The sequence below is a fragment of the Onychomys torridus genome, chromosome 17, assembly GCF_903995425.1.
Source record: "Onychomys torridus chromosome 17, mOncTor1.1, whole genome shotgun sequence".
NCBI classification, from domain to species: domain Eukaryota; kingdom Metazoa; phylum Chordata; class Mammalia; order Rodentia; family Cricetidae; genus Onychomys; species Onychomys torridus.
The window spans coordinates 55,065,036-55,089,970 of record NC_050459.1 but is presented as its reverse complement, the minus strand read 5'-3'; the positions used below and the strand labels follow the sequence as shown (position 1 = coordinate 55,089,970).

The window sequence follows — 24,935 nt, the reverse complement described above, 5'->3', positions numbered from 1 at the left end:
CTAAGCACACGTTCTACCTCTGAGCTACATCTCCAGCCCTGGCTCTAAGTGTTAATAGGCAACCTAATATATTGAATTAAATCAGTTTTCCATTTAATTAGCACGCTTTCAAAGTTTTCTCCATTCTTCATGCCACTGCAGAGCTGAACCATCTTCCTTTGGTTTTATCATGACACTTTAGAAATAAAAGGAAAACAAAAACACCTCTTGATTTTAGCCTGACATACTATGTTTAAAATTTAGTTGTTTCAAGAGTGTTTTACGAAGGTTATAAAATGTGCCTGTTACAAGTAGTGTTACTTTTTGTTTTGAGGGTGGAAAAGAGGGTACTTGAAATCAATGGTCTTAAGCAGTTTTTTGTGCTTGGCTAGGTAAGGAACAACAACATAACACAGTACTGCCAAGGTCTAGTTGGATTATTAGTTACCAAGTATCCAAGCTGTATAAGCAGCCAGTGTGAGCACACTGATTCCAGTATCATCAGACAAACCTTGGTCCACCAACTCTTCATCTGCTTACATTTATTCTAGTGATGTAATGATAATAACCCCACACAGGGTTATTACAAACAGATAATGCCTAACAAAACGAGTTTTAATGGATGCATTTCTCCCCTTAGAAATTATAGTCTGCATAATTCTAGTTTTGAATTATGCTCCAAATGCTAATTATGCTGACTAGTGCTGTTGGTCACTCCATTTGAATTTTTTAATTGTTACCTTTTCCCCATCAATAATCTCTATTCAAAACAGTTCTTATTCTTATGTCTTTAACTTAAATTTTCTTCCATTTCCTCTTTCTTCAGTAAGAATAGCAGTTTTGAATCATCTGATGTAAAAAGAAAATCTATAAGGATCACATACCACATTTCTTCACCCATCAGATCATAGCTATACCACAGAACTCATTCTACCTAGCCATCTAGGGTCATTCTAAAATTAACTTTAGAAAGGTTGAAAATTACTTAAAGAATGATAGCAGAAATCTACTCAATGGCCCTTTAATACTTTCAGGATCAGACTATTTGATGAAATTACTGCGACTTTTGAATTTGTTCAAAGCTCCTGGTAAAATACAAGACAAAGAGCATGGCTGCACTCGTGTGACTGTAAGAACAATCTTACAATGTGTGATTTAGCTGTTACAGATGCTCGTAATGAAGAGTCTGGAGCATGCTCTATCTCTAAGCATTTTCCAGGTCTCCAGACACAGTCATTGTGAAGCTCTGGGTGAGGGGCATGTCTTCTTGTTGCAAAGGATCCACATAGCTGCCTCGTGCCTGTGTGCAACCACTGACAGCCATCTGCTTCCACCCATAGTCATTCCGATGGGTCTCGGTTCCTTGCTTGAAATAAAATTTCCCCTTCTCCTAAACATCTTTAAAATAAATCTAGCCACAAATATGAAATTTCATTATTATTCATGAGCTAAAATTGATTGGTTCACATATCATGATTTCCTCGTTCTTGTGCATAAAAAAATAGCCATTGTAATCTTAGATTTACTGTTCAATGTGGATATCACTGTAGACTACATGAATTCACAGTGCCACATGAAGATGTCATTTATTCACAAGTTTGTATTTATCTTATATTTCTTATCTTTATGTAATGACATTATTTATTTGACTTTCTTTGTAGGTATTAATGTTAACACAAAAAGTTTTAAGCAATACTTAAAAGTTAACTTTCAATTAGACAGAAAAAATGAATACCTAAGAAAATGATTTTATTGCTTGTATTTTTTCCTTCTGCCAATATCAGATGCTATATGATATTGAACAGTGTAGCTGTTGTTTGAAACACAGCAACTATTTTCATAAATATCAACCTCAATATTATGAAGGAACTATATATAACTTTTCCCCTTGATCAACTTTAGTAGAAGAACACCCTAGCTTCAACAAAAACAAATCCAAATACCTGGATTGTTAGTGTTAGATTCTGAAATCATAAATGCAGACATTTCACTATTCAATCTTTAGATACTTTACAAGAGGAGGTGATAAATATCATATGGTAATATTTATAAAGTCATAATGAAAAACTATAAACCTTAAAGTAGCTAGTTTTTCACACTATGGATTTGTATTGGAACCACAATGCATGGTTCAAATATTTTGAGTATGCAATATAATAAAAATGAGCACATTTTACCATAATGCCAAATGCTGTAACAATAGTTAATAAATTGAAATAAGTGGTGGAATCTCATGTTTCTTTTCTCAGCTTTGGAATTTGTGTATACAGCCACAAGTTCTTTTAAACTCATCCAAGATGTCTTCCAGGATGTTATTTTGGAAAAAGAAAACGTAAGATGATAACAAAGTAGAAGATGGAACTTCACCAGTAGATGACCTTCTCATCCGTGTTGCATTTGTTGCTATTGTTGGGTTATATCATACAGGGAAAAGAATTCCATGGATATGTGCACGTACATTTTATAGAGTCTAAAGGAAAAATTCACCAGTAAGGAACAACTATTAGCTTAGAAATAACTTTACAGTAAATATCAAATTCTTCATGTTGCACAGGCAGTGAAGTTTCTCCAAAGGTGATATGGTACATTACAAGATTACAAACAAAATGAAAAAAATTAGCATTTCTGTGAGAAAGTGAAATCTTATTTATGACAGTAAAACACTTTTCTTAATTCACTTACCATAATTTCAAGTTTATGTAATATATCTGAGACTATTTGTGCCTTTTCATCTGATGTTTTTTTTTTTAAATAATTGTCAATACTATACATTTATTATAGAAACCAGTCATGTAGTTTAGCTTAAGTTTATTCCTTTATTTTCAGGAAAAAAAATGTCCATAAATTATTTTCTCAAAGGTTACCTACAGAGGGGTAATCAGCCATTTGATCTTTGCTGTTCGTTGGTATTTCTTCCAACAAAGGACTTTCAGTTTTTACATTTTTGAATTTAGAATGAAAAAAGCAGTGAAGATGTTTTCCTGGGCATCTGAAGTTGCCTTAGGGTAGCTAAGGGCTGGGATGGCTTATGGCAGAAACCCTAGCAGCTGACATTTTCAGAGTAATTATAGCTCAGGAGTTGGCTGCTTAGAAGAGCAAAATCGTGTCACATATGACACGGTCGACTTCGCTAATAATCTTTCACTTTTAAATAGGGTTTCAAAGTCACTGACAAAAAGTAACAGAGTTGTAAAGTAGACGGGAGTTTAAACACAGAAATCGGACAGTTGTAAGATCATTTAAGAATCTGAGAATGGATACGTGTTCCATAAATGTGGTACTCAAGAGAAGCTCTAAGAAAACCAAGAAAAACTGCTCTGCTATTAAAGCAAAGCATTGCCCTGCATTTTACATCCATCTTAGGCTCTTATACTTCAAAAAGTTATGACCTTAGTCCCTCACCAATATATGAATCTGTTTTGTAAGGTTTTTTTTGTTTGTTTTTTGTTTTTTATTCCTAGGAGACAAGGCACAGACATAGACCTCTTAGAAACCTTGGAGTATTCCACTATTAACTGGTCTCAAAAAGTGTCACAGAGATGCATGGAAAACAGGCTGCCTTTGGCTATAGAATATAAATTGAGCTATGAGAAGTGTTTGGAAACATATGAATAATAAGTCAAACGTTTTCTAGTACAGACAGACAGCTCATTAGAAGAAAGTCACACGAAAGAAAGGCAGAAACAACAGCATGACTGTGACGACAATTCGATGTGAGTGGTGCAAAACTTCACAAAAGAGGAAACAGATCAGTACGGACCTCCTGCAGGGGAGGAAGTGGGTACAGAAGGGATTTTGGATTTGAGGCTGGGAAATTTGGGGTTACCCTGTGCTTCTGCTGAGATCTGTCTGTCACAAGGGAGATTCTGGCTTGCCCTAAAGGCGCCTACTGTGTTATTTATTTGTTGAATTCACCACCAAACAGAATCTGGACTTTAGGCCCAAAGCCGCAGACGCTTGATTCTGACAGTAGAAAGCATATGTTAAAGTGAGGGCAGATTCTCTTCTCAGGACTCGATTGCATTAAAACTAGAAGTTTGCTGGGTGAACGTGGAATATGAGAAAGGGAGTTTCATTTGGCCTGTACCTATCATAGAGCAGTAGACCAAAAATAGGTATGATCCTTGCCTTCCTTGAACAGTTACAAAAGCTCCTTTTCTTTGTCTTATTTTGTATTCTTTTGAGAAAGCCTTCCTTTAGGTGTGTGTTACAATATTCTAACGGATTATCTTAACTACAAAAGAAGCAGGAATCACATGATCTCCCTCTAATATGGCTGTCCATGAGGCTAGGCTGTTACAGAGCTGTCATAGTCTTTGCCACCAAAGATGAATCTATTCACAAGTTTTTAAGAAGCAACGGTAGTTAGTGTTACATGAAGCTCTAACTCATGATCAAATTTACAATGAGTTAAAGATTTTGAATAGGGAATAAAAATAAGGGATTGGTGTTTAAAATATTGCAGATATGCATCCAGACATGCAGGCAGAGAAAGTCTGAAAACATGAATGTCATTAGTGATACTGGCTTCAGTGTCAGATGAGAGTCTGACCAGTGGAAAGGTAAAGGGTCTGCTTCAAAGCACGTTGGAGAGAGCCTTGAATTCTAAGTGTTTTGATCAGGAACAGAACACTGGGAAGAGAACAAGAGGGTAATGTACATTTGAAAGGAAATTTCCTATAATTTCAAGAGCATTGGAAAAAAATATTTACCCAACACTGAGTTAGTGGAAGTGTTTGTAGTATAGGATTCACCACTGCAATTCTTTATATAATCACTGTGGCAACCTCTACATAATCTAAACATTATATATGTATACGTTGTTTTTCAAGACTTTGCTGATACATTAAAAATAAGGATTATATCTTTCCTAAACTTTGGGGTTTATATACACTTAAGTATTATAAAAGCTTGGGAAAATGTTACTTTAAATTTGAATAACAATAATTCTATGATTACTGGTTGTTTGTTCTCGATTTTTTTGTCCATTTTTTTGTTTTATTTTCATTTTGTTTTAAGAGATGGTTTTTCTGTGTGATTGTCCTGGCTGTCTTGGCTCACTTAGAACTTGCTCTGTAGACCCAGCTGGCCTAGAACTCACAGAGATTCGCCTGCCTCTGTCTCCTGAGTGCTGGGACTGAAGGCATACAATAGCACCACCAAACAATTATTAATTTTTTATGGAAAATTATTTTGGTGTCTATGTAACTCAATCATTCATTTATGAATAAATCTTGAGGTTTTGTTCTATTAGTTCATGGTAAGGATATGTGTTGAAAAAGTACACTGAGCCCCACTGACTTTTTTTTTTTTTTTGAGCTGAGGATCGAACCCAGGGCCTTGCACTTGCTAGGCAAATACTCTAACACTGAGCTAAATCCCCAACCCAGACATTTTTAATTTAACCATGTTACTCAAACAGAAAATAAAAAGACAAACATTTAATTAAAAATGTCTTATAAATATATAACTTACACCCTTCTATCATCAATCTTTAAAATAATTTTTAACTGAATAGTTACAGATAGTATCACTATGGCTGCATTCCTATTTACACAATGAACTGTCTTGGATTTGGACATGATATCAACAAGCAAGTTCCCTATATATACATACATAATGGAGAAAAATGATTGAACACAGAAGTCACAACACAAGGAGTTTTATTCGTCAAATATAAATTAGAAATATTGCTGCCTATTGCAGCCTCAATGACAAAAATTAAGAGACAAAGATTATTTTTAATCATATAGTCTGAAATTATACAACACTTTAACATCTGTGGACTCTACTTGTCACGCAAAAAGAAAATCTTAATTTTGGAGCCCACAGTGAGATTCCGGAGAATCCAATGAAGAAATCCATTCAGGAGCATAAAAACAATGCTTTTCTGCTGTTAGCTAAGCCATGATCCTTGCTAGTTAATTAAATGTTGGAGCTTTCCAAGAGACTTTACCTTAGTCCTGGGAGAGGTTTTCAAGTTTTACTCTGCTTATCATGGAACCTAGGGTAGCAAATACACAGGAGACTAACATCATCTTATGTTTGTTTCCTGGGTCTTGATGCCAAGCTGCCCCCATTACTCTTCAGAATCCACACATTGGCACCAGCAACACATGGAAATAAAGGGGCACTCTCTCTCTCTCTCCAAGAATAAACATGAAGCTCTTGGCAAAAGAAACCAGATGGCATTCAGCTACTATGAACAAAGCCATTCTGAAATTAGATTTCAAATCCCATTCAATGACCACAGGCAGTCCTCAATTACATTAAACACTTGGTGCCTTGTGTACATGTAAAGAGAAGTTTTTCCCCGTGTATTTCAATCTTAAAAAAGCAGTGCAGATAACCTCTGTCTTTCTTGTGAATTTGTTATCTATGTTGAGCATTACCATCCCCATTGGAAATACCATTATGCTTTTATTTCAAATTTTTTAAATATAGGTAAAGCTAAAGAAAAACTTTTCATTCCGAAATACGTGGTTTAAATGAGAGATACACTGAGAAGCAAAGTTTAACAAATTTAGTGAAAACAAAATGATTTTTTAAAAAAGAATTCAAAGGCAAATACTGCCAAATGAGTTGATCTGTGTTTCAAAGTCTGCCTGGCATAGGGTTTGAAATCTAAAGATTTAAAACTAGCCCTCTCCTAGGTGTGGAGCATGACTTTATCCACATGGACTCATTAAGCTCTAAAATTATTTAAAACTCTAAGTCACTTAACATTTCAACTTTAAGAAATTATAGTGCATGTCGAAGAAGACGTTCTCAGGTGATCCTAGGTTAATGCTGTAGCTGCAATGTTCCTGAAAAACTCTGCCCCAAGGGATGTTCATTGTAGATGAATCTTACAGCCTCAGGGACATTTGAGAACATTAGATGTTGCCAAGGGCACATCAGATAGCCTCTTTGGGAGACAAGGAAGTTGCATATAATTTCATATTATATTATAAGTCGTGAAAAGCCAATAAATACTTCATTTTCAAAAGTAAGGTCTCCAGCGGACACAAGGGGATCACTGAGTGTGTCTTTCTAAGTGTCCTCTAGACAGACCCTATGTCAATATTTTCAAAGCTACAGAGATCTCATAGAAAAACAAGTATTAGCTATGATTAAGGGACTATCAAATCATTATTTTTATGAGATGTATCTGATATTTTTTCCATGTACAGAAAGACAATGTCTAGTGATGTTATGTAGACTTGGAGACAGCAATATTAATTTAAGTTCCTATTTTTTTTGTTTGTGTATGTGTGGTGTGTGTGTGTGTGTGTGTGTGTGTGTGTGAGAGAGAGAGAGAGAGAGAGAGAGAGAGAGAGAGAGAGAGAGAGAGAGAGAGAGAAGAGAGAGGGAGGGAGAGAGAGTATGCATTTGTGCCCTACAAAATAAGATTTTTCTTTTTATTAGAGATTAAAATCTTACAGAATCATTTGGAACATTTACTATAAATGTTTGGATTTACCTCAAGCTTTATTGTAATTTTTACCAGAAAATATCTAGGTTACCATGTGTTTCATGTAAATTGTAAGTAAAAATGCAGTATTGAATGAGTTTGGTGTTTCTTGATTCCAGTTATAATGAAATAAGGTAATATTTCGGACTAGCCGAAGATCTCTGCATCCACTTCCATCAGTTATTGGATGACAGTTCTAGCATGACAGTTAGGGTATTTGGCCATCCTATCACCAGACTAGGTCAGTTTAGGCTTGCTCTCTACCATTGCCAGTAGGCTACAGTGGAGGTATCATTGTGGATTTCTGGTGACCTCTATAGAACTTTGCTTCTTCCTATTCTCATGTGGTCTTCATTTATCATGGTCAGTTATTCCTTGTTCTCCCTTTCTGTTCTTGATCCAGCTGGGATCTCCTGCTCCCCTAAGCTCTCTTTCCCTGGAACCTTGCCCTTCATTACCCCCAATAGCTTGAACTCTTGAACTGTTTGGGAGTCACCCAGGCAGTGAAACCTGGACCTGTCCTTAGTGCATGAGCTGGCTGTTTGGAACCTGGGGCTTATGCGGGGACACTTTGCTCAGCCTGGAAGAAGGGAACTGGACCTGCCTGGACTGAATCCACCGGGTTGAGCTGATTCTCCAGGGAAGTCTTTGCCCTGGAGGAGATGGGAATGGGGGTGGGGGAGGGGAGAGGGATCAGGTGTGGAGGAGGACAGGGGAACCGATGGCTGATATGTAAAATTAAATTAAATTTTTAAAAAAGTGAAAAAAAAAAAGAATACTATATCTCCAGCCAAGAGAGACTCTGGCCCTATTTTCTTCTGCTTTGAGTGATTACCGCTTCTGATCTTTTGAATAAGTACACTCTGTCATTACAGTTATCTCACTTGACCAAGGTAAACAGAACTCTGAGTACTCTATTTACATGTAAAATGCAGAGAGCACATGCATTTAATTTATTTGAAGTCATTTGACTATAGTGACAGCCATCAATTTTATTAAAATATTTTTCTGAAACTGGCCTCACTTTTTACGCCGGACCTGTTGAAGTCACAGTGACCTCTTCACCTCCAAATACATAAATAAGCCTGCATTTGATCTATGAATTCTGAGCCTCCAGCTTCACTACCATGTCTTTTCCATTGATAAAATTTCTTTTATAATGTATTTAGTGTGACTTATTTATCACATATTTATAATTATACCCATGTATATTCATTGCATAATATAGTGGGTATACTTTCTATTAACATAATTATTGAATTTTCATAGAGTATATAGCCAATAAATACATAAATTCAGAAAAATCAATAAAAATAATCTGGAAAAATTATGATACAGTTTATTTTACCTCATGTGTTCAGAAAATAGAGATGAGGTATTTTACTAATAGGATCCTATAGTAATTAAATAGTCACACCAGAATAATATTAATTCTAAGTTCATGTAAGAACTTTAGAGCATGGGACAGACAATTAGGCAGGTTACATATACTTCATTTGCCATTGGATTTTACTTATAAAATATCCAGATATTATGTATAATTCATCTATATAATATAGAATATAATGTAACCATTAAAGTCAACAAATCAAGCTACCAAATGTGAAAGCTAAGGAAAAATACAATATGGGTTGGTGCTGCAATAGCAAGGTATTTAAATTTTCTTTTCCATACTGAAATAGTACAATTCAAACAATCAACAGTATGTTTTCTAATGAAGCAGTTATGAAAACAGAACTTGGAATTTTCTATAATTGTCCTTCCACCTCAGGCAAATCCTAAAGATTATTATTACTAGTTAGGTCATTTTGTTGAAATAACAAAACATCATGGTTCCATGTCTGAAGGAAGGAGCTTAGCTTAACTCCCTCTAGCTGTCAGCCATCTCTGGTGTCAGGTAACAAAAGACAGAGTGCAAAGGATGCATTGCAGGGTCTGCCAAGCCTGGCATGCTGCTGCTTCTCTCTTAGCTGACCAGGAATACTAGTGCCCAAAAGAGAGTCCCTAGCTTCCAAGAGTAAGAGCTACTTGAACTGGACAGTGACATGGTTGCTAATGTTATTCTGGTCCTCATTATTAATGGTATTTCCTTGTTTCTCTACTAAACAAAACACTATCTTGGATGTAATAGAGTATCCTGTTTTTTAAGTAAAGGGTATAGGAAGTAAACTACAAACTCCTACACACACACACACACACACACACACACACACACACACACACACACATACATACACTGCCTGTCAATAATTATTGATGCCTCACAGAAGATAATTCAGACATGCTACCAAACCATTGTAGCTGAAAAAGACTTCCCAGAAAACAAGCTAAGTGATGTCACTACAGGAAAATAAGCTTTGTCACCAGCCTCTGTGTAACATCCTACAGGATACTCTTCATTGATACTGACCATCAGCAGTTCCTCTTAGAACTACCATGTAACTGCTGCCAGATTCCTGAACGGTTTTGGGCACCAGGCATCTCAGCTCTTTCCTAAGTAGCACTCCCTATATTGTTCTTCATGGCCAGAAGGACAGAGAAACGGTATGGAATTATGATGGAAGTACTGAAAGCAACACAGACAGCTTACAGGCAGTGACCAAACTCACAGAATCAGTAGGTGCAGGAGTGAATATTGAGAATGCTTTCAAGAGGGATCTACAATGATAATTATTAGAGAATGGACAAATACAAGAATTTCCATCCACCTCCAGATATTGTAACCATTTTCTTAATGTTAGTTAGTCTTGTTCCAGTGGAGATTAAACTTCCTAGTCACTGTAGTAGCTAAGTATTGCCATGTAAATACATTCAGGTTAATGCTATACAAGCAGAAGTCATGTGTGAACACTTTCAGGTCAACACATGAATAAATTTCTTTCCTTAAAACTGTCGTTTATCCTTGCTAGACAAAAATTTCCCATTTGTGGAGGTCACTGCTTCAGAAAGTAACTCTGAGACCTCTGGACTGAATGGACAATCCTTGGGTAGTCAGAAATGGAACAGGCTGATAAAAGAAAACACTTAAAGGCTTTCCACTTGGCAATGTACAGTTAAATACAATACACACTGAATGTAATATCATATTCTCCAATGTAACCTGTAGTAATTTATAGAGTAGTAATGCTAGGTGAACTGCAGCCTGGGGTAGGAACTCCAGCCTTGAGCACTAAGAACTTCATAGTGCAACAATCTACACAAATCTGCAAAATAGGAATTGTTGAGAGCAGAAAAGATTTTCACAAATGAGAAAAGACATCTAAAGACTCTGAAAGCTTGAGGAGTTGGACGGTATGTACAAAAGATTCAAGATCTTCCTTTAAAAGTAAGTACATAAAATAAAATAAAATTGTGACCCAGATATGAAATACCAAAATGAAAATTGAATAAGAACATAAAATGCAACTCCAAGTCAGATTCATGAGATCTAAAAGCATTCAACCTATCATCTTACTGTAGAAGTCCAACACAGAAAGCTTTCTAGCAGAGCGTGATGCTCCTTTTGAATAACTAACTCATAAGTTTGAAGAGCTGGTGGCAAAGCAGCCTACTTCCTGTATGAAGAGTATAGTGTAGCCATATAGATAACAGCAAATGAGATCTTATCAACATAACCAGGAGTAAGAAAGAAAATTAACATGCATTGAAATCATCTGGAAATCATTATAGGATTTCTATTGACAGTGTCAGATATAATGTATATAATTCATATGGTATATGCCTAGATCTATACTCCATATGATAGTCTTTATTTTCATATTATGTTCTCTGCACATATTCAAGGATATATGCAAATATAAGTGTTTTGTTTTTATATATAACAATATATTATAATATGTACCTACCTATATGATATATATGCATACAAATATTATATGAAATACACAAAGAGAAATAATATCTGTACAGTTAATTTTGAAAGAATTCACTAGAAGTTATAAAAGAATAAAACATTTTTTTTTTTTGCATCACACTGAGTTTTATTAGGTGAGTTCATAAGAGAGATTGACTAAATAGTCCCCAGCAAAGCAGACCTCTTAACTAAGAGGCTCACATGAACCATGACCACAAACTAGCAAGCAAGTCAAGAGACATTCTCTGACCTATTTCCTTTATTCTGTGATACATGACCTGGGAAACATCAACCCTAAATCAATATTGGTGGATCCATAGTGATGTGGAGATGTGGAGGGTTAACAGAACCATGGTCAAATTAGGACTCAGATGACTGTAGTCATAATGCTGTAAAATGTGAGTCCTTATTTCTCCAGTGATTCATTGGCCTGTAATAGGCATGGTGCTCTATTGCTTTTTTTAAGAAGTATATTGATTTTTTTGTAGATTAAGTCTATTTTGGATTCATACCATATTAATGCCAGTCCCATATTAATATGACTTCATTCTTTAGCCCTCCACCAACTAGGACCTGAAAATGTGTACCTAACAGTAAAAAGACTCCTAAGAACTACAGAGTGCCATATCATTCAAGTAAAATAAAGCAAAAGAAGCTCTAATGAAAATGAAAGAAATTAATAGACTTCTCATGGGAAAACTATGTTTTTGGCTGTAATAAAAATATAAGAAATGGAAAAAAGAAGTATAACTCAGTATCACAGTATACACTTAACATGTGTGGGGACCTGGGTTCAATATCTGGAATGTGGATTCATAAATCCACACACATACACACAATATCTCTCTCTCTCTCTCTCTCTCTCTCTCTCTCTCTCTCTCTCTCTCTCTCACACACACACACACACACACACACACACACACACCATTCATAGAGATATGTATGTTCATAGATACAACACATAATTATCGTTACAGTTACAGTTTCATAGCGAGAAACATTGAATATCAATACTTGCATGGGTGTTAGACATATATTATGGTGCTGTGAATGAAAATGGCTCCCATAGAAGCATATATTTAAATTCTTGTTCTCTGATTGGTGGAACTCTTTTCAAAACATCAGGAGATGAAGCCTTATTGGAGGAGGTGTTTGGGCTTTGAGGTTTCAAAAGCCCATACTATCCCAGTATGCTTCCCCCTTGTAGATCAAGATGTAAGTTCTCAGCTACTGCTCCAGTACCATGCCTCTCACCACAATGACCATGGACTTAAACCCTCTGGGACCAGGAGCACAAAGTTAAATACTTTTTTTATAAGTTGCCTTGGTTACAGTGTCTATCCCAACAAAAGAAAAGTAACCAAAGCATCCTTATTGAGAAGATACTCCTGAACAGAGACTAAACATTAACCATGTTATTTTATTAGTATTATGAACAATTTTTCTTTTTCTTTTTCTTCTTTTTTTGCTTTGTTTTGTTTTGTTGTTTGTTTTTCAACATAGGGTTTCTCTGTGTAGCTTTGCGCCTTTCCTGGAACTCACTTTGTAAACCAGACTGGCCTCAAACTCACAGAGATCCACCTGTCTCTGTCTCCCCAGTGCTGGGATTAAAGGTGTGGGCCATCACCGCCTGGCTGACCAATTTTTCTTAATGCTCATTAATTTTATTTGGGTTATATACTGTTGCAAAGAACAATAGTAGAATTCTGCTACTAACCACAAGGCAGCGCCAATGAGGAGCCCTCCTCTATGCTAAGATTATGCCTGATACTCAAGATCAGAGTAGGCATGTATCACTAACCTTAAGGCCACAGACAACTGAAAGAGCCTTTTTATAACTTTTTCATAAATAAGCATACAATAAGTTTAAATGATTGTGGTGGTTTGAAAGAAAATGTCCCCCATAGGGAGTGGCACTGTTAGGAGGTATGGCTTTGTTGGAGTAGATGTAACCTTGTTGGAGGAAGTGTACCACTTTGGGGTGGAGTTTGAGGTTCCCTATGCTCAAGCTATGCCTAGTAATTCCTAGTATGGACACGGACAATTTCTGCTGCATGTGAATCAAGGTGTAGAACTCTCAGCTCCTTCTCCATCATTATGTCTGCCTGAATGCCACCTGCCAGGAAGATAATAGACTAAATCTCTGATCTGTTAGCCAGACCCAATTAAATGTTTTCCTTTACAAGAATTGTTGTGGAATTAAAAAAAAAAAAAAAGAAAAAAGAAAAAAAAAAAGAATTGGTGTGGTCATGGTGTCTCTTCACAGCTATAGAAACTCTAAGAAAGAAAGTGATAGAGGACTGAGAGCAAATGTACAAACCAGTTGTTTTATTGACTCTCTAACTAACGACAATATTACAACAACCAGAACACTGGATCTTAGGAGCCTTTGCTCTTCCATATCCCAGGAAAGATAAATTATTATGAACCACCATATCTCCACTGATCCATATATTCAAGAATCTCAGCTCAGATGAAAACATAAGTTGAAAGGAATATAGAAGATAAAGAAGATTATTCTTCAAATACCTTAGTCAGCTGTTTTATTTTTACAAAGTAAAATTATCACCAGTAAGCCTCAGAGACACATGAGCCCTTTGAGCTAAATCCTATGTGTCACATAGAAAAAAAAAAATGCCTTGCTCTTTGTTTCACATTTTCAGAGTTTTGTACATATCCTTTAGTTATGGACTAAATTCTTAAATTTGAATCAATTTTATTGTTGCTGTTGAACATTAAAATTACTTAAGTAGAATTATAGACCAAAACTTGACTGTGGATTTTACATTAACAGTAATAATTTCTTGAAGCTGTTAAAAATTAGGTCCGGATAATTTCTGAAACATAAATCTAATCCATATTTTTTGTGTTTATTTTAAAGGTATCATCTTGACTTTTTTATACCGTGGACTGAAATTTTCATAGCCATATGAACTCCTTTTCCTATGCTTTTATTGGGCCGCTTCCAATGAACAGCACTTGAAAGTCTCTCATATTTTGTCTTTATTTGTCACTCTTAATTAGCACATTTACTTCAGTGAAATCAATAACATATAGGGTTGATGATGGTATTACATCATGTGTTACTGAGTTCTTCAATGGTTTGCAAATTCTTTACTCATTTATTACATGATAAAGGGAGTATTTTAATTGAATTTATGGATCATAAAAGTTTAAAATACGTAATTATGAGCCACTTGAGTTAATGACTCAGTTTCCTCTTAATCATCTCAATGTATATGTAAGGATGAGACATATTACTTTATGCCCCAGCTTTTGGACAAAGTAATGATACTCCCCAAATTCTTCCACTTATGAAGCATGCGTAACTAATATCACAACCCAGCAGAGCTTGATAAAAACCAAAAAGCATGCAAGCAACCCATATATCTACAAAACATATCATATTGTTGAGAGGAAAGCTTGGGTTTTTATTACGTTTTTAAATTTTAAGTGTCTGCCCTGGTGTGTGTGTGTGTGTGTGTGTGTGAGAGAGAGAGAGAGAGAGAGAGAGAGAGAGAGAGAGAGAGAGAGAGAGAGAGAGAGAGAGAGAGAGAGAGAGAGAGAGAGAGAGAGAGAGAGAGAGAGAGAGAGACTGAACTCAGGCTTCACTCAGACATGCATATACTCTAAACCTTATCTAATTTTAAATTTATGTAACTATTCTTTGAATATACCATGCTGATTCCAGCTAGTAAATTTTAAATGTCTCAACTTCTTCAATCATAGGTGAATTTAAACTGTAATTTTCTTCTTAAAACGTAAGAATTAAAAACTCGGCTAGAATTGTGTTCTACTTTCCAAAGGCTCCTTAAATGATTTAAAGTTTCCTGTGTTATAAAAGTGTATTTGTATAGGAGGAAAGACCAGAAGTACAACATAACAAAAAGTGGTCGAACACATTTGAAGTTCCTCCTTTACTAATTCTCATGTTCAGCTTCTCTTTGGTTTCATTATTTCCCTTCAGCTTTCCTGAGGAAATTGTTACTACTAAGCCTTCAAAGATTTACTACAATAAATGTTTGCATATATATTAAATTAAAAATGTAAAAATAGAAATCTTAGTTTATAGGTATTCAATTATAATTATATATACAATAACATTTGAAAATATAATTCAAAGGAAGGCAGAGTTGAACTTTCAAGGGGTTCCTTGTAAAATAATATTAACTCCACAAGAAGGAATGAGAGTGTTAATTCCACTATTAATTGTCCTGGAGAATTAATTATACTGAAGAATTATGTTTTCTAAATCATGTCAATTATCTTTTTATGAAACAAGTACAGAAAGAATTTGCTTAAGTTAAATTGTTTTTATGAGAAGAGGCTCAGATGTCCTTGTCTGTTTCCCTTTCTCTAATCTGAGCACGGACCTGATCATTTTAGATAGAAAGCTCAAACAGAACATGAGAGACAGAGTCTGTAACACAGCAAATTCATATTTCAAACAATGCCTTATAATCGTGTGCTTCCATCCAAAAGTGGGTCCAAATACCAGCCTGTTCCACATTAACAAAAATGATTTACCCCAATGGAAGGAGGCTATGGAGACAACAGTCATTTGGGAGATCTGCACAAGCTCATACATGATGCGCTCTGAGAGCTGAACTGAAGCCACACTGTCAGCTCTCATTTTGTCATTGTCATGGAGCAACAGGTATTTAAAGGTGAAATTTAATCACAGTTCTTTCGATCTCCCTGCCTGCTGTTAGTGTTCCTCATAAAATGAAATTGTTTTTTTACCATGACAACTTTAAAACAAGACTTAAGTTCTTAAAATAAGTAAATAAATAAATCAGTTACATTTTGTGGGTTGCATATATTTAGTAAATATCAGAATATCCTCTATTTGACTTTACATTTTTGAAAAGTTTTTCCAGTGAGAGCACATAGAAACCCCTGTGAGTGATGTAGTGGACACACTCTATTTCCATTGAATCCTAGTATATTTACTTTTATAATAAGCAACTCAGCTCATCACAACTTAAATGTTCCACACTGTCCAAGAGTCAACTGCTTTCTCTTAGTATTAAAGTAATTTAACTAAAAACCAGAGAACTCTGGGACACTCAGGATTTAAAGTGTGTTAGAAGTGCCTAACATTCATTTTAAAAGATAGCAGTTATTCAATAAATATATGTCAATATTGGAAGAACTGTTCAAATACTGACAATTTTCAATATATCTTTTCTCAAGCCAGAGCATGATGACTGGCAATTCTCTCCTGATATAAGACATCTGCTTGCTTACTTCTGGTTGTAGTTAATGTTAGTGTTAGCTTAAGGCAGGTAGCCAAGAGCTCTGCAGTTGCGAGAGTAAAGAGCATTCATTTAGCAAAAATAGTGATGTTCACATTTCATTCATAAAGCACAACGGATTCGTGCGATAAGAATGAGCAGTCATTTTCCATGCTGTATATTCATGCTGAGTACCATCTAGATTTACACCCAAACTGTAATTACATTTCTTCAGAATCTCTCTGTGAGATTTCCCTTGCCAGTTACTTTATGGGGAAGTGGTAGAAGAAGAGAATGATGTATCCGGGGATGAGAATTAGCCCCAGCCTCCATTTGTTTTCCCAGTCGGGAGAATCGGAGCTAATAGGAGAAGTTAACTCACAGACTGGGAAAGCAGTGATGATTGACTCAGAGGGACATTCTCACAAATGTCATTAAAGGCTCGACAAGGAATATGAGTCAGTCTGCCACCCCTCAAACCCCTGGGCTTTACAGGGTGGGCTAGGGATGGGACTCAGCAGTCAGAATGACCTCCTTGAGGCATCAACCAAGTTCAAGGCTCCGGGCACATAGGGCTCCATTCAGACCAGGTGGGGGTGACTAGTATGCCCTGTCCATTGGCTCCAGGCAAACCAATGTGGGATTCTCTAAAGCTAGTTGCTTTGAAAGAGCTCTTTAGAAAACTCCCAAGGGATTCTAACAGTTTAACTCCTTCACCGCAGTTCACGTTCCACCCTATAACACCGAGTGCACCACCAAAGTGATCCACGGCATGTGAACGTAGAAACAGAATCTGATGAACAATTTTACGTAATCAGCAGCAGCAGATCAACTTCTGCGGACCGATGGATGATGCCAAACAACCTCCCACCCTCAGAGAGCAGGCATTTATAAATGTTACATCTTTGTACCTCCTTCCCTCAAATTCTTTAATGGACCATTAGTAACGAGATCGATCCTGGTTACTTTATAGCCAGCCAACGGGAAGGCACCTCAGTTGTGTTTACCAGTGCCAGAAACACCATTCAAAAGTTGAGAAGGTCGAAGCCGCTACTTTGCAAACCCTTTTTGGGGGCGAAAGATTGCGGTGTCCTGAGGTGGAAAGGAAGAGAGATAACCTGGTTTGACCCAACTCAGATGTATATGTAACAAGCAAATTCCCACTTAAGCTAGCTGGTAGGGAGTGGGGACTGCTAAGTTCTCCAGTGACACTGTCAGGCTTTTTTCACCCCACCTCCGCAGCCTTTCCTTAGAAAAGGAGCCCCTTCCCCACCACTGGCAGCCACGCAAATGCCAGCCCTGAAGCTAAATGCGCCTAGCTGGGAATGAGTGCGCATCACTTACGTCTCGGAATTTGTTCCACTGTCCGACTTCCTTGTCATACTGAGAGATTGTGGTGAGCCATTGTTTTTCATCCAGAAAATTACCGCCGTCCGACCGCCCCCCGGCCGCAGCCACCGCCGCGGCAGCTGCAAGAGTCTGGCTGCACCAAGCCGCTGCACACACACACAATAAGGCTGACACCTTGAGCATCTGGGAAGGAGACACAACCAGGGGTAGGAAGCGGTGTCAGATACCGGGTGCGAAGATGGGGGCGCCCCTGGTAGGCATGCATCAGCGAGGACGGGTTGGAGAGAAAGGGAGACGAGCAGGGGACAAGGGTGTCCCCTTACAGGAGGCTTCACCCCCCCAAACCAGGGCACTCACACACACGCAGACCCAAGGGAGAAGAAGAAGGGAGTCTAAGGGAGGAAGCCCCAAGCAGCGAGAGTCCCAGCGGCCAGAGAAAACGCTTGCCGGCCCATCACCTTGTTGGGAGCGGGCACGGAGCTCGCAGCTCCGGATGGAAAAGCAGCCCGGCTCTGGCAACTCGCTCCTCGCTGGAGCTGCTGTACGCGCCGCCCGCCCGTCTCAGCCGTCCACTCAGCTCCCTGCGCCCAGCGCTCCCCCCATCCCACCCTCCCCGCGCCGATTCCTCACCAGCTCCCCTCGCTTCACCCCTCCCTCCCCCACCTCCGTCTTCCCCTCCTCCTATCCCACCTTCCTCTCTCTGAATCCCAGCTGCAGCAAGTTCCGGATGCAAAGCCTGGCTGGAGCCAGAGGATGCTATAGGCTCCTCGCCTAGGAATCCTTTGCTTCCTAACCTCTTGCCTCCAGAAGAGGTACTCCTGTTCCAAACACAGCCAGCTCATTCTTTCTGCTCTTGGATTGAATGCAGAGCACGGGATCTCCCTCTTGGCTGCTACTGTTCTGCAGTTTCAAGGGTGGTCAGGCACATGTAGGGAAAGAGATCAGAAGAAAACTTTATGCATCACAGAGAGAACCCATGGGACTTTGCCATGAACCTGAACTCAGCTCCGCCTTAGCTAAAGTAAGATCATAAGGCCTTGGGCAAGCTTTTAAATTTTTGAAAATTTCTTGTGCTCTGAACTTCTGGATTATTTCAGAGCCAAAATATTGAGGAAATGTTAGGATTTTCTTTCCTTTTTTTTCGATTTGTCGGGCCATGTTTGATTTCACCAACATGCCACGCTAAATGCACACACCCATTTCTCCTTTTTACAAATATCTCCAATAACTTTCTTGTCTGCTACCATACTTGAACCAAAAACTTAAAACACGGAAATAAATAAGTCATCTATGTCACGCTTCTACAAAACGAGAAAGCAGCTTTGAAGCAGCCCTAAACAGGATTTTAAGCTTCCACTTAAAAAAAATATTTGTGGCTCCCCAAGAAGGGAGGAAAATAGGATTCACGCCCTGTGCATAGTCCTAGGAAGAAATTCTCTTCAGTGTACTTACAAAAATCAGGTGAAGAGCGGGTTAGGGATTTAGCTAAGTGGTAGAGCGCTTCAAGCGCAAGGCCCTGGGTTCGATCCTCAGCTCAAAGAGAGAGAGAGAGAGAGAGAGAGAGAGAGAGAGAGAGGACTGTTTGTAAATCAAGAGATTTCTGGAAGCTAGAAGACTACAAAAGTGTTAGATATCTGTATTTGAATGAATTTTTAAAATTCAATTTACATACCAACCACAGATCCCACTCTCATCCCTCCTCCTTCTCTCCCCTTCCCCCTCCCTCATCCCCTCCTCCAACAGGGTGAGTTTTCCCATGGGGGGACAGCTAAGCCTGGTATATTCAGTTGAGGCAGGACCAAGCCCCTCCCCACTTTATCAGGAGTGAGCAAGGTGTCCGACCATAGGTAATGGGATCCAGAAAGCCGCCTCATGCACTAGGGATAGATCCTGATCACACTGCCAGGGGCCCCTCATACAGACCCAGCTACACAACTGTCTCCCATCTGCAGAGGGTCTAGTCTGGTCCCATGCAGGTTCCACAGCTGTCAGTCTAAAGTTTGTGAGTTCCTATGAATTTGGTTCAGCTGGCTCTGTAGATTTACCCATCATGATGTTGATGCCCTTGCTCATATAATCCCTCTTCCCTCTCTTCGACTGGACTCCTGGAGCTTGGCCTGGTACTTGGTTGCAGATTTCTGCATCTGTTTCCATCAGTTACTGGATGAAGGCTCTATGATGACAGTTAGGGAATTCACCAATCTGATTACCAGGGTCACCAGTTCAGGCACCACCATGGCTAGTAGTCTAATCTGGGGTCATCCTTGTGTATTCCTGGGAATTTCCCTACCATCAGTTTTCTCGATTACCCCACAATGTCTTCCTCTATTTGAATTATTACATATGTCAGTCAAACTACACCTTCCAATCTATGACCTCTGAGAATTTCTTGTACTTGCTAAAATTCAGGAGATATGCATTAGAATAGTAGCAACAGCTATTTTACAGATTCTGAACACTTTGTTCTTGATTATGTCACAATTTTTAAATCATACTTTAAAAGAAATAAAACCAATCGATTTTAATTCCTGACTTCAAATACAGATTTCAAGTGAGTGTAAACTATTAGCATAAATGAAGGAAAGTGAGATTTTTAACTTAGAAAGGAAAAACTAACCCATTTCCGCCATAAAAGAAATGAAGGAAGGAGGAGATTTTTTTTTTTTTTTTACAAATCTGCAATTATAAAAGGCAGAATGCTGATTGGTATAAAAGCTATGTCAAAGAATTTTGAGAACAGTAATATGTACTATTCACAAACAGATACTCATTTTGCTTAGTCACGGACAAGCTTGGCATGGATTACAGCCTTTCTGCATTTTCATTTCACATCTCATGAAGAGTTGGCAGATCCACCCCCCCCACCCCCACCCCCACCCCCACCCCCCCACCCCCCGCAAGAAGGATGGGAAAAGCACAAATCTTAAACCTCAGGTCCAATGCTGACACACAGCAGAAGTCAGTAATTTTTAAAGTAAACTGATGCTCTAAAATCAGTAACCTTTCTCTTAATAAAGCATATTATGAAGATTCATCCTCTGACATTGCAACAACGTTCAGCATCATATATGTTAACATAGGGATTGCATGATCACTGCAAATGTATAGAAACACACATTTACACACACACACTATATACATGTATATGTATAGTATGTATACATTTTGCTGCCAATCGGAACACATTTATGAAACTTCACATCTAGCTTTTACTGACAGCTTTTAAAGACACTGAACAGTGTAAAAGTTTATTGAAGAAAAAGCAACAATAGTTGTTTGCATCTTGAAATGAAGCCTCTGAGGATGCCAAGATCCAGCTCTGACAGCAGACTACTATTTCTAAGAAAATTGTGTTTGTTATTCTTTTTTATTAATTGAACTTATTCATTTATTTTATATCCCATCTGTAGTTTCCCCTTCCTTCTCTCTTTCCATTCGCTCCCTACACCTTGCCCTCTAGTCTACTCTTCCTGATTCTGTTCAGAAAGAGGCAGGCCTCCCATGAGTATAAAGAAAACGTGGCATTTCAAGTTGCTGTAGGACTAAGCTCCTCCCATTGTATTAAGGCTGGGCAAGGCAACCCAGTTGTAGGAACAGGTTCCCAAAAGCCAGCCAAAGTGTTAGGGACAGTCCCTGCTCCCACTGCTAGGAGTCCCTCAGGTAGACCAAGCTACACAACTGTCACACATATATAGAGGGTCCATGCGGACTCTCTGTCAGTTCAAACTCGGTAAACTCGGTAAGCACATATGTGCTACCAATGGTAGATGTGCAGCCTGAACTGGCCATCTCCTTCGACCAGATGAGACTTTCAGTGGAGGGATTGGGAAGCAGGAAGTCCAGCTATACAACCTTTGACCTACAATCTGTCCTACCTATGGGATTGGCTGGCATGGGGAAGTGGGTGGTGTGAGGAAATAGGGGTTTGGGGGCGGGGTCGAGGATTTGCCCAATCAATGACTAGCCCAGGCTCAGATCTGGAAGCAGGAACTGAAGCCCACCCCTGGCGCTGCCTGGAATGCCAGGAGCCAGAGGCTGAATGACTTAGAGACCTGGGTGTTAACAAACAAGACTGGAGGGGTTAAAAAAAAAAAAAAGTTTGTTATTCTTAACTCAGAAGAGGTGGAGGCCACCTGCTCTAATTTGGCATTTGTCCCGGTCTAGAGAGATTTAGCTCCTTCCCCATACTCGCAGAGCCTTTTACAAGTCTCCTGCCAGAAACTGATACTGTCTAACCTAACAGACTGGACATGTTCATACTGAGAAAGTCCACTAAGTGTGCTGCTATTAATAACAGGAAACTCTTTTCCTCACTTCTCTGTATTACTGAGTATCTGGGTCTTCAAAGAACCTGCTTTCAACATTTAATAGTCCTCAGAGTATTCACACTCCAGTTAACACTTTAGTTATCAGTTAACACCTCTGTGGGGATTAATTGAAAGCTTGCTAGGAGCAAAACACAGCAGGGAAGAAGAGGGGAGGGTATTAAATGGAAGGTAGGATGTCAGAAAGACAGTTAGGAAACCTTCACATTGAGGTGGGTGGGGACATAGGGGAATCCTTCAGGAATTGCTTCCCAGTTTTATTGAGAGCCCATCTAGGATAACGAAAGAGCTAAAAATAAAACACAAACTGGAGTACTTAATGTAGATTGAGGCAAATTAAGTGACAGGGCTGGGACATGATTTTGTGTTTATGACCATACATTGCGATATTATAACCCACAGGAAGGCAAGGCTGTCGGACTCCCAGTCCCTTTTCGTCACCGTGCTACATGATATATCATGTTCATACTGAGAACATAAAGCTATTACCGGGCAACTCTGAGTTTAAGCTCTGCGTAGGTATTTCTTTATCATTTTATTCTTCCACTAGTTTAGTTGATGAATCTAGAGGTATCTTCCACTGGACATTTTAGTAGTTTTAAAAAATCATTAAGTCCTCTCTTCCTTGTGTTTTCTTAATCATGTTTTCAGGTTTGCTATAGTTCTAAAAAGGCTACAGTGATGTAAGTTCCATTTCAAATGAGTTTGGATCCGTGAAGAGCCTAAGTGAGTACCATTTCTGTACACACACACACACACACACACATTACCATCTTACATTAAAGTGGTTATTTGTCAGTTACTATTCAAAGTTACATCTGTTTAACTATCATGAGAACATGTGGGAAATTCTCACTTACTCCATATATTCTTTATGTCAGGCACTTCATGTATATGGCAGCCTCTGGCTTGATGATCTGGCCAAAAGCCATCACTAGTATTATGGTATTGGCTATAAATACAACCACAAAACTCATGTGTGGAAGTTGTTGTCTCCAACAGTTGGAGCAATGTGGAGGTAACAGAGACTTCCAGAGACGCAACCAAATTGGCAAACTTAGTTGTTGGAGACGGTCCCCTCGAAGACTATTTTAGGAACCCTGTCCATTCCTTTTCCTCTCTTGGCCTCATGGTTACCATGAAGTGAGTGAGTCTCTTCCTCAGCCCCCCTGTTTTCATTGCCATGGTGGTCTAGGTCTAAAAATGACTGGGCCTTTATGTGCTGAAACTTTGGAAACCATGAGCCAGACTAGACCTTTTCACCTCTAAGTTGATTCTTTTATGTGTGGTATTTTGTCACAGGAAAAGTAAGCTAACACAGTGAGCAAATGTAGAGCTATGATATTTAAGTGTCTATAAAAGTCTCAAGAATAGGCTTCACTAGTTTTTATTTCTATCTTTGCAGACACTTCTCTGAATCATCCAATGTTTCTGTTCTTCAATTCTACTGCCTCTTTGCTTTTACTTATACTTGCTACATATTTATTGCAAGCTCAGTAAAAGATAAGATTTACCTGTAATTAAAGTCAAGAAGTGAGGGAGTGGTTGATTCAGGGATTTTGCTAATATATGGTGGAAGTAACTCTTTCCATTTGCAATAGCACTAAACCAGATAGATGCCTAGAAGACCAACCAGCTGTTTGGCTGAGAAGGAAACTGGGCAACTGTATCTTTCTCTCCTTATGTGTGAATCTTTGCTAACCAAGGGTTCATCATGCTATTCAAGCTAGCTGCTAGAAGATGAGAAGTGATGGGTATTAAGGGACTTCTAAAGAGTCAGACGTTATCAAGTTAAATGACTTAATGATAAGTAAAGTGTGCTGAAATCATGCTTTGATCATTTTTGTAATCATTTATGATAAAGACAGAAAAATAATGGTTTAGGCAATTTAACCACTTGCCTTATGCTAAAACCATGCATGAGGTTAAATTAAATACATTTAAAAAAATGAAGTAACATAAGATCTTGGGTGCTAGAGATTCAAGACTAAATTGGAGACCTACAGAAACCACAATGAAGTCTGTCAAGATGGGAAGTTGTTTGTCTTCATTTTAGAATTCTATTCCTGAATATCCTATAAGCCTTTCAGATAATTGCATATCAATTCAGTAATAACTATTAAGGTTCTGATTGTGGAGATCTGAAACAAGAAATATAAAACCAGAAAAGAACTGTGACAGAAGAATGTTAACTGGTTTCTGCTACCATTTTGGTTCTGTTCTTTGTCTGGGTAGATTTTTTTTTTTTTGCAGTTGTTGTGTTATGCTGTTTTTTTTTTGGGGGGGGTTATCCTTGATTAAGAAAATTCACAGTATATTTAATATATAATTTGATAAATAGATCTTTTGACCGAAGTAAAACATTCAGTAGATGGACTCTAAAAGCTATAATAAGTATGAGAAACACATCAATCAGTTCAATTACTGTAATTCTTAAGAAAACACTTTTCAACGTTTAAACTGGAGGATGAATTTGATTAAATAAATTGATTACTGAGATGATGACCCTGGGAAGTGGCCAATGAGGCAATTTAAATTTGTGGTTTTATTCTTTAAATTGAGCTATTTATTGATGATTTTTAAAGATAAAAGCCTTTCAAATTTTTCAATAAACATTCATTATAATTATGTAAATTTCAATGGGTATAAGTCATAGACATAAAATGTTAAAATCCAATGTTTAAGAATATATTTTTAAGGAATTTTATTCTGTTCAGATGCACTAAAACAATAATTGT

At 38.0% G+C, this 24,935-nt stretch overlaps 1 protein-coding gene across 5 annotated transcripts in view; it reads right to left on the bottom strand.

Moving 5' to 3' along the window:
• Spock3 (SPARC (osteonectin), cwcv and kazal like domains proteoglycan 3) overlaps positions 1-18,676 on the bottom strand; it is a 362,205-nt gene extending 343,529 nt beyond the window's left edge. For 2 of the 5 annotated variants that reach the window (XM_036166382.1, XM_036166384.1), the window contains exons 1-2: positions 18,331-18,455; positions 17,867-18,055 (exon numbers count right to left, since the gene is read on the bottom strand). In XM_036166382.1, the coding sequence (XP_036022275.1) occupies positions 17,867-18,055 (189 nt within the window). In that variant the 5' untranslated portion in view covers positions 18,331-18,455. Of the gene's footprint in view, positions 1-17,866; positions 18,056-18,330; positions 18,456-18,562 lie in introns of those variants that run through there. The other 3 variants (XM_036166385.1, XM_036166386.1, XM_036166383.1) reach the window with 2 other exon arrangements.
• Between the last annotated feature and the right edge of the window lie 6,259 nt (positions 18,677-24,935).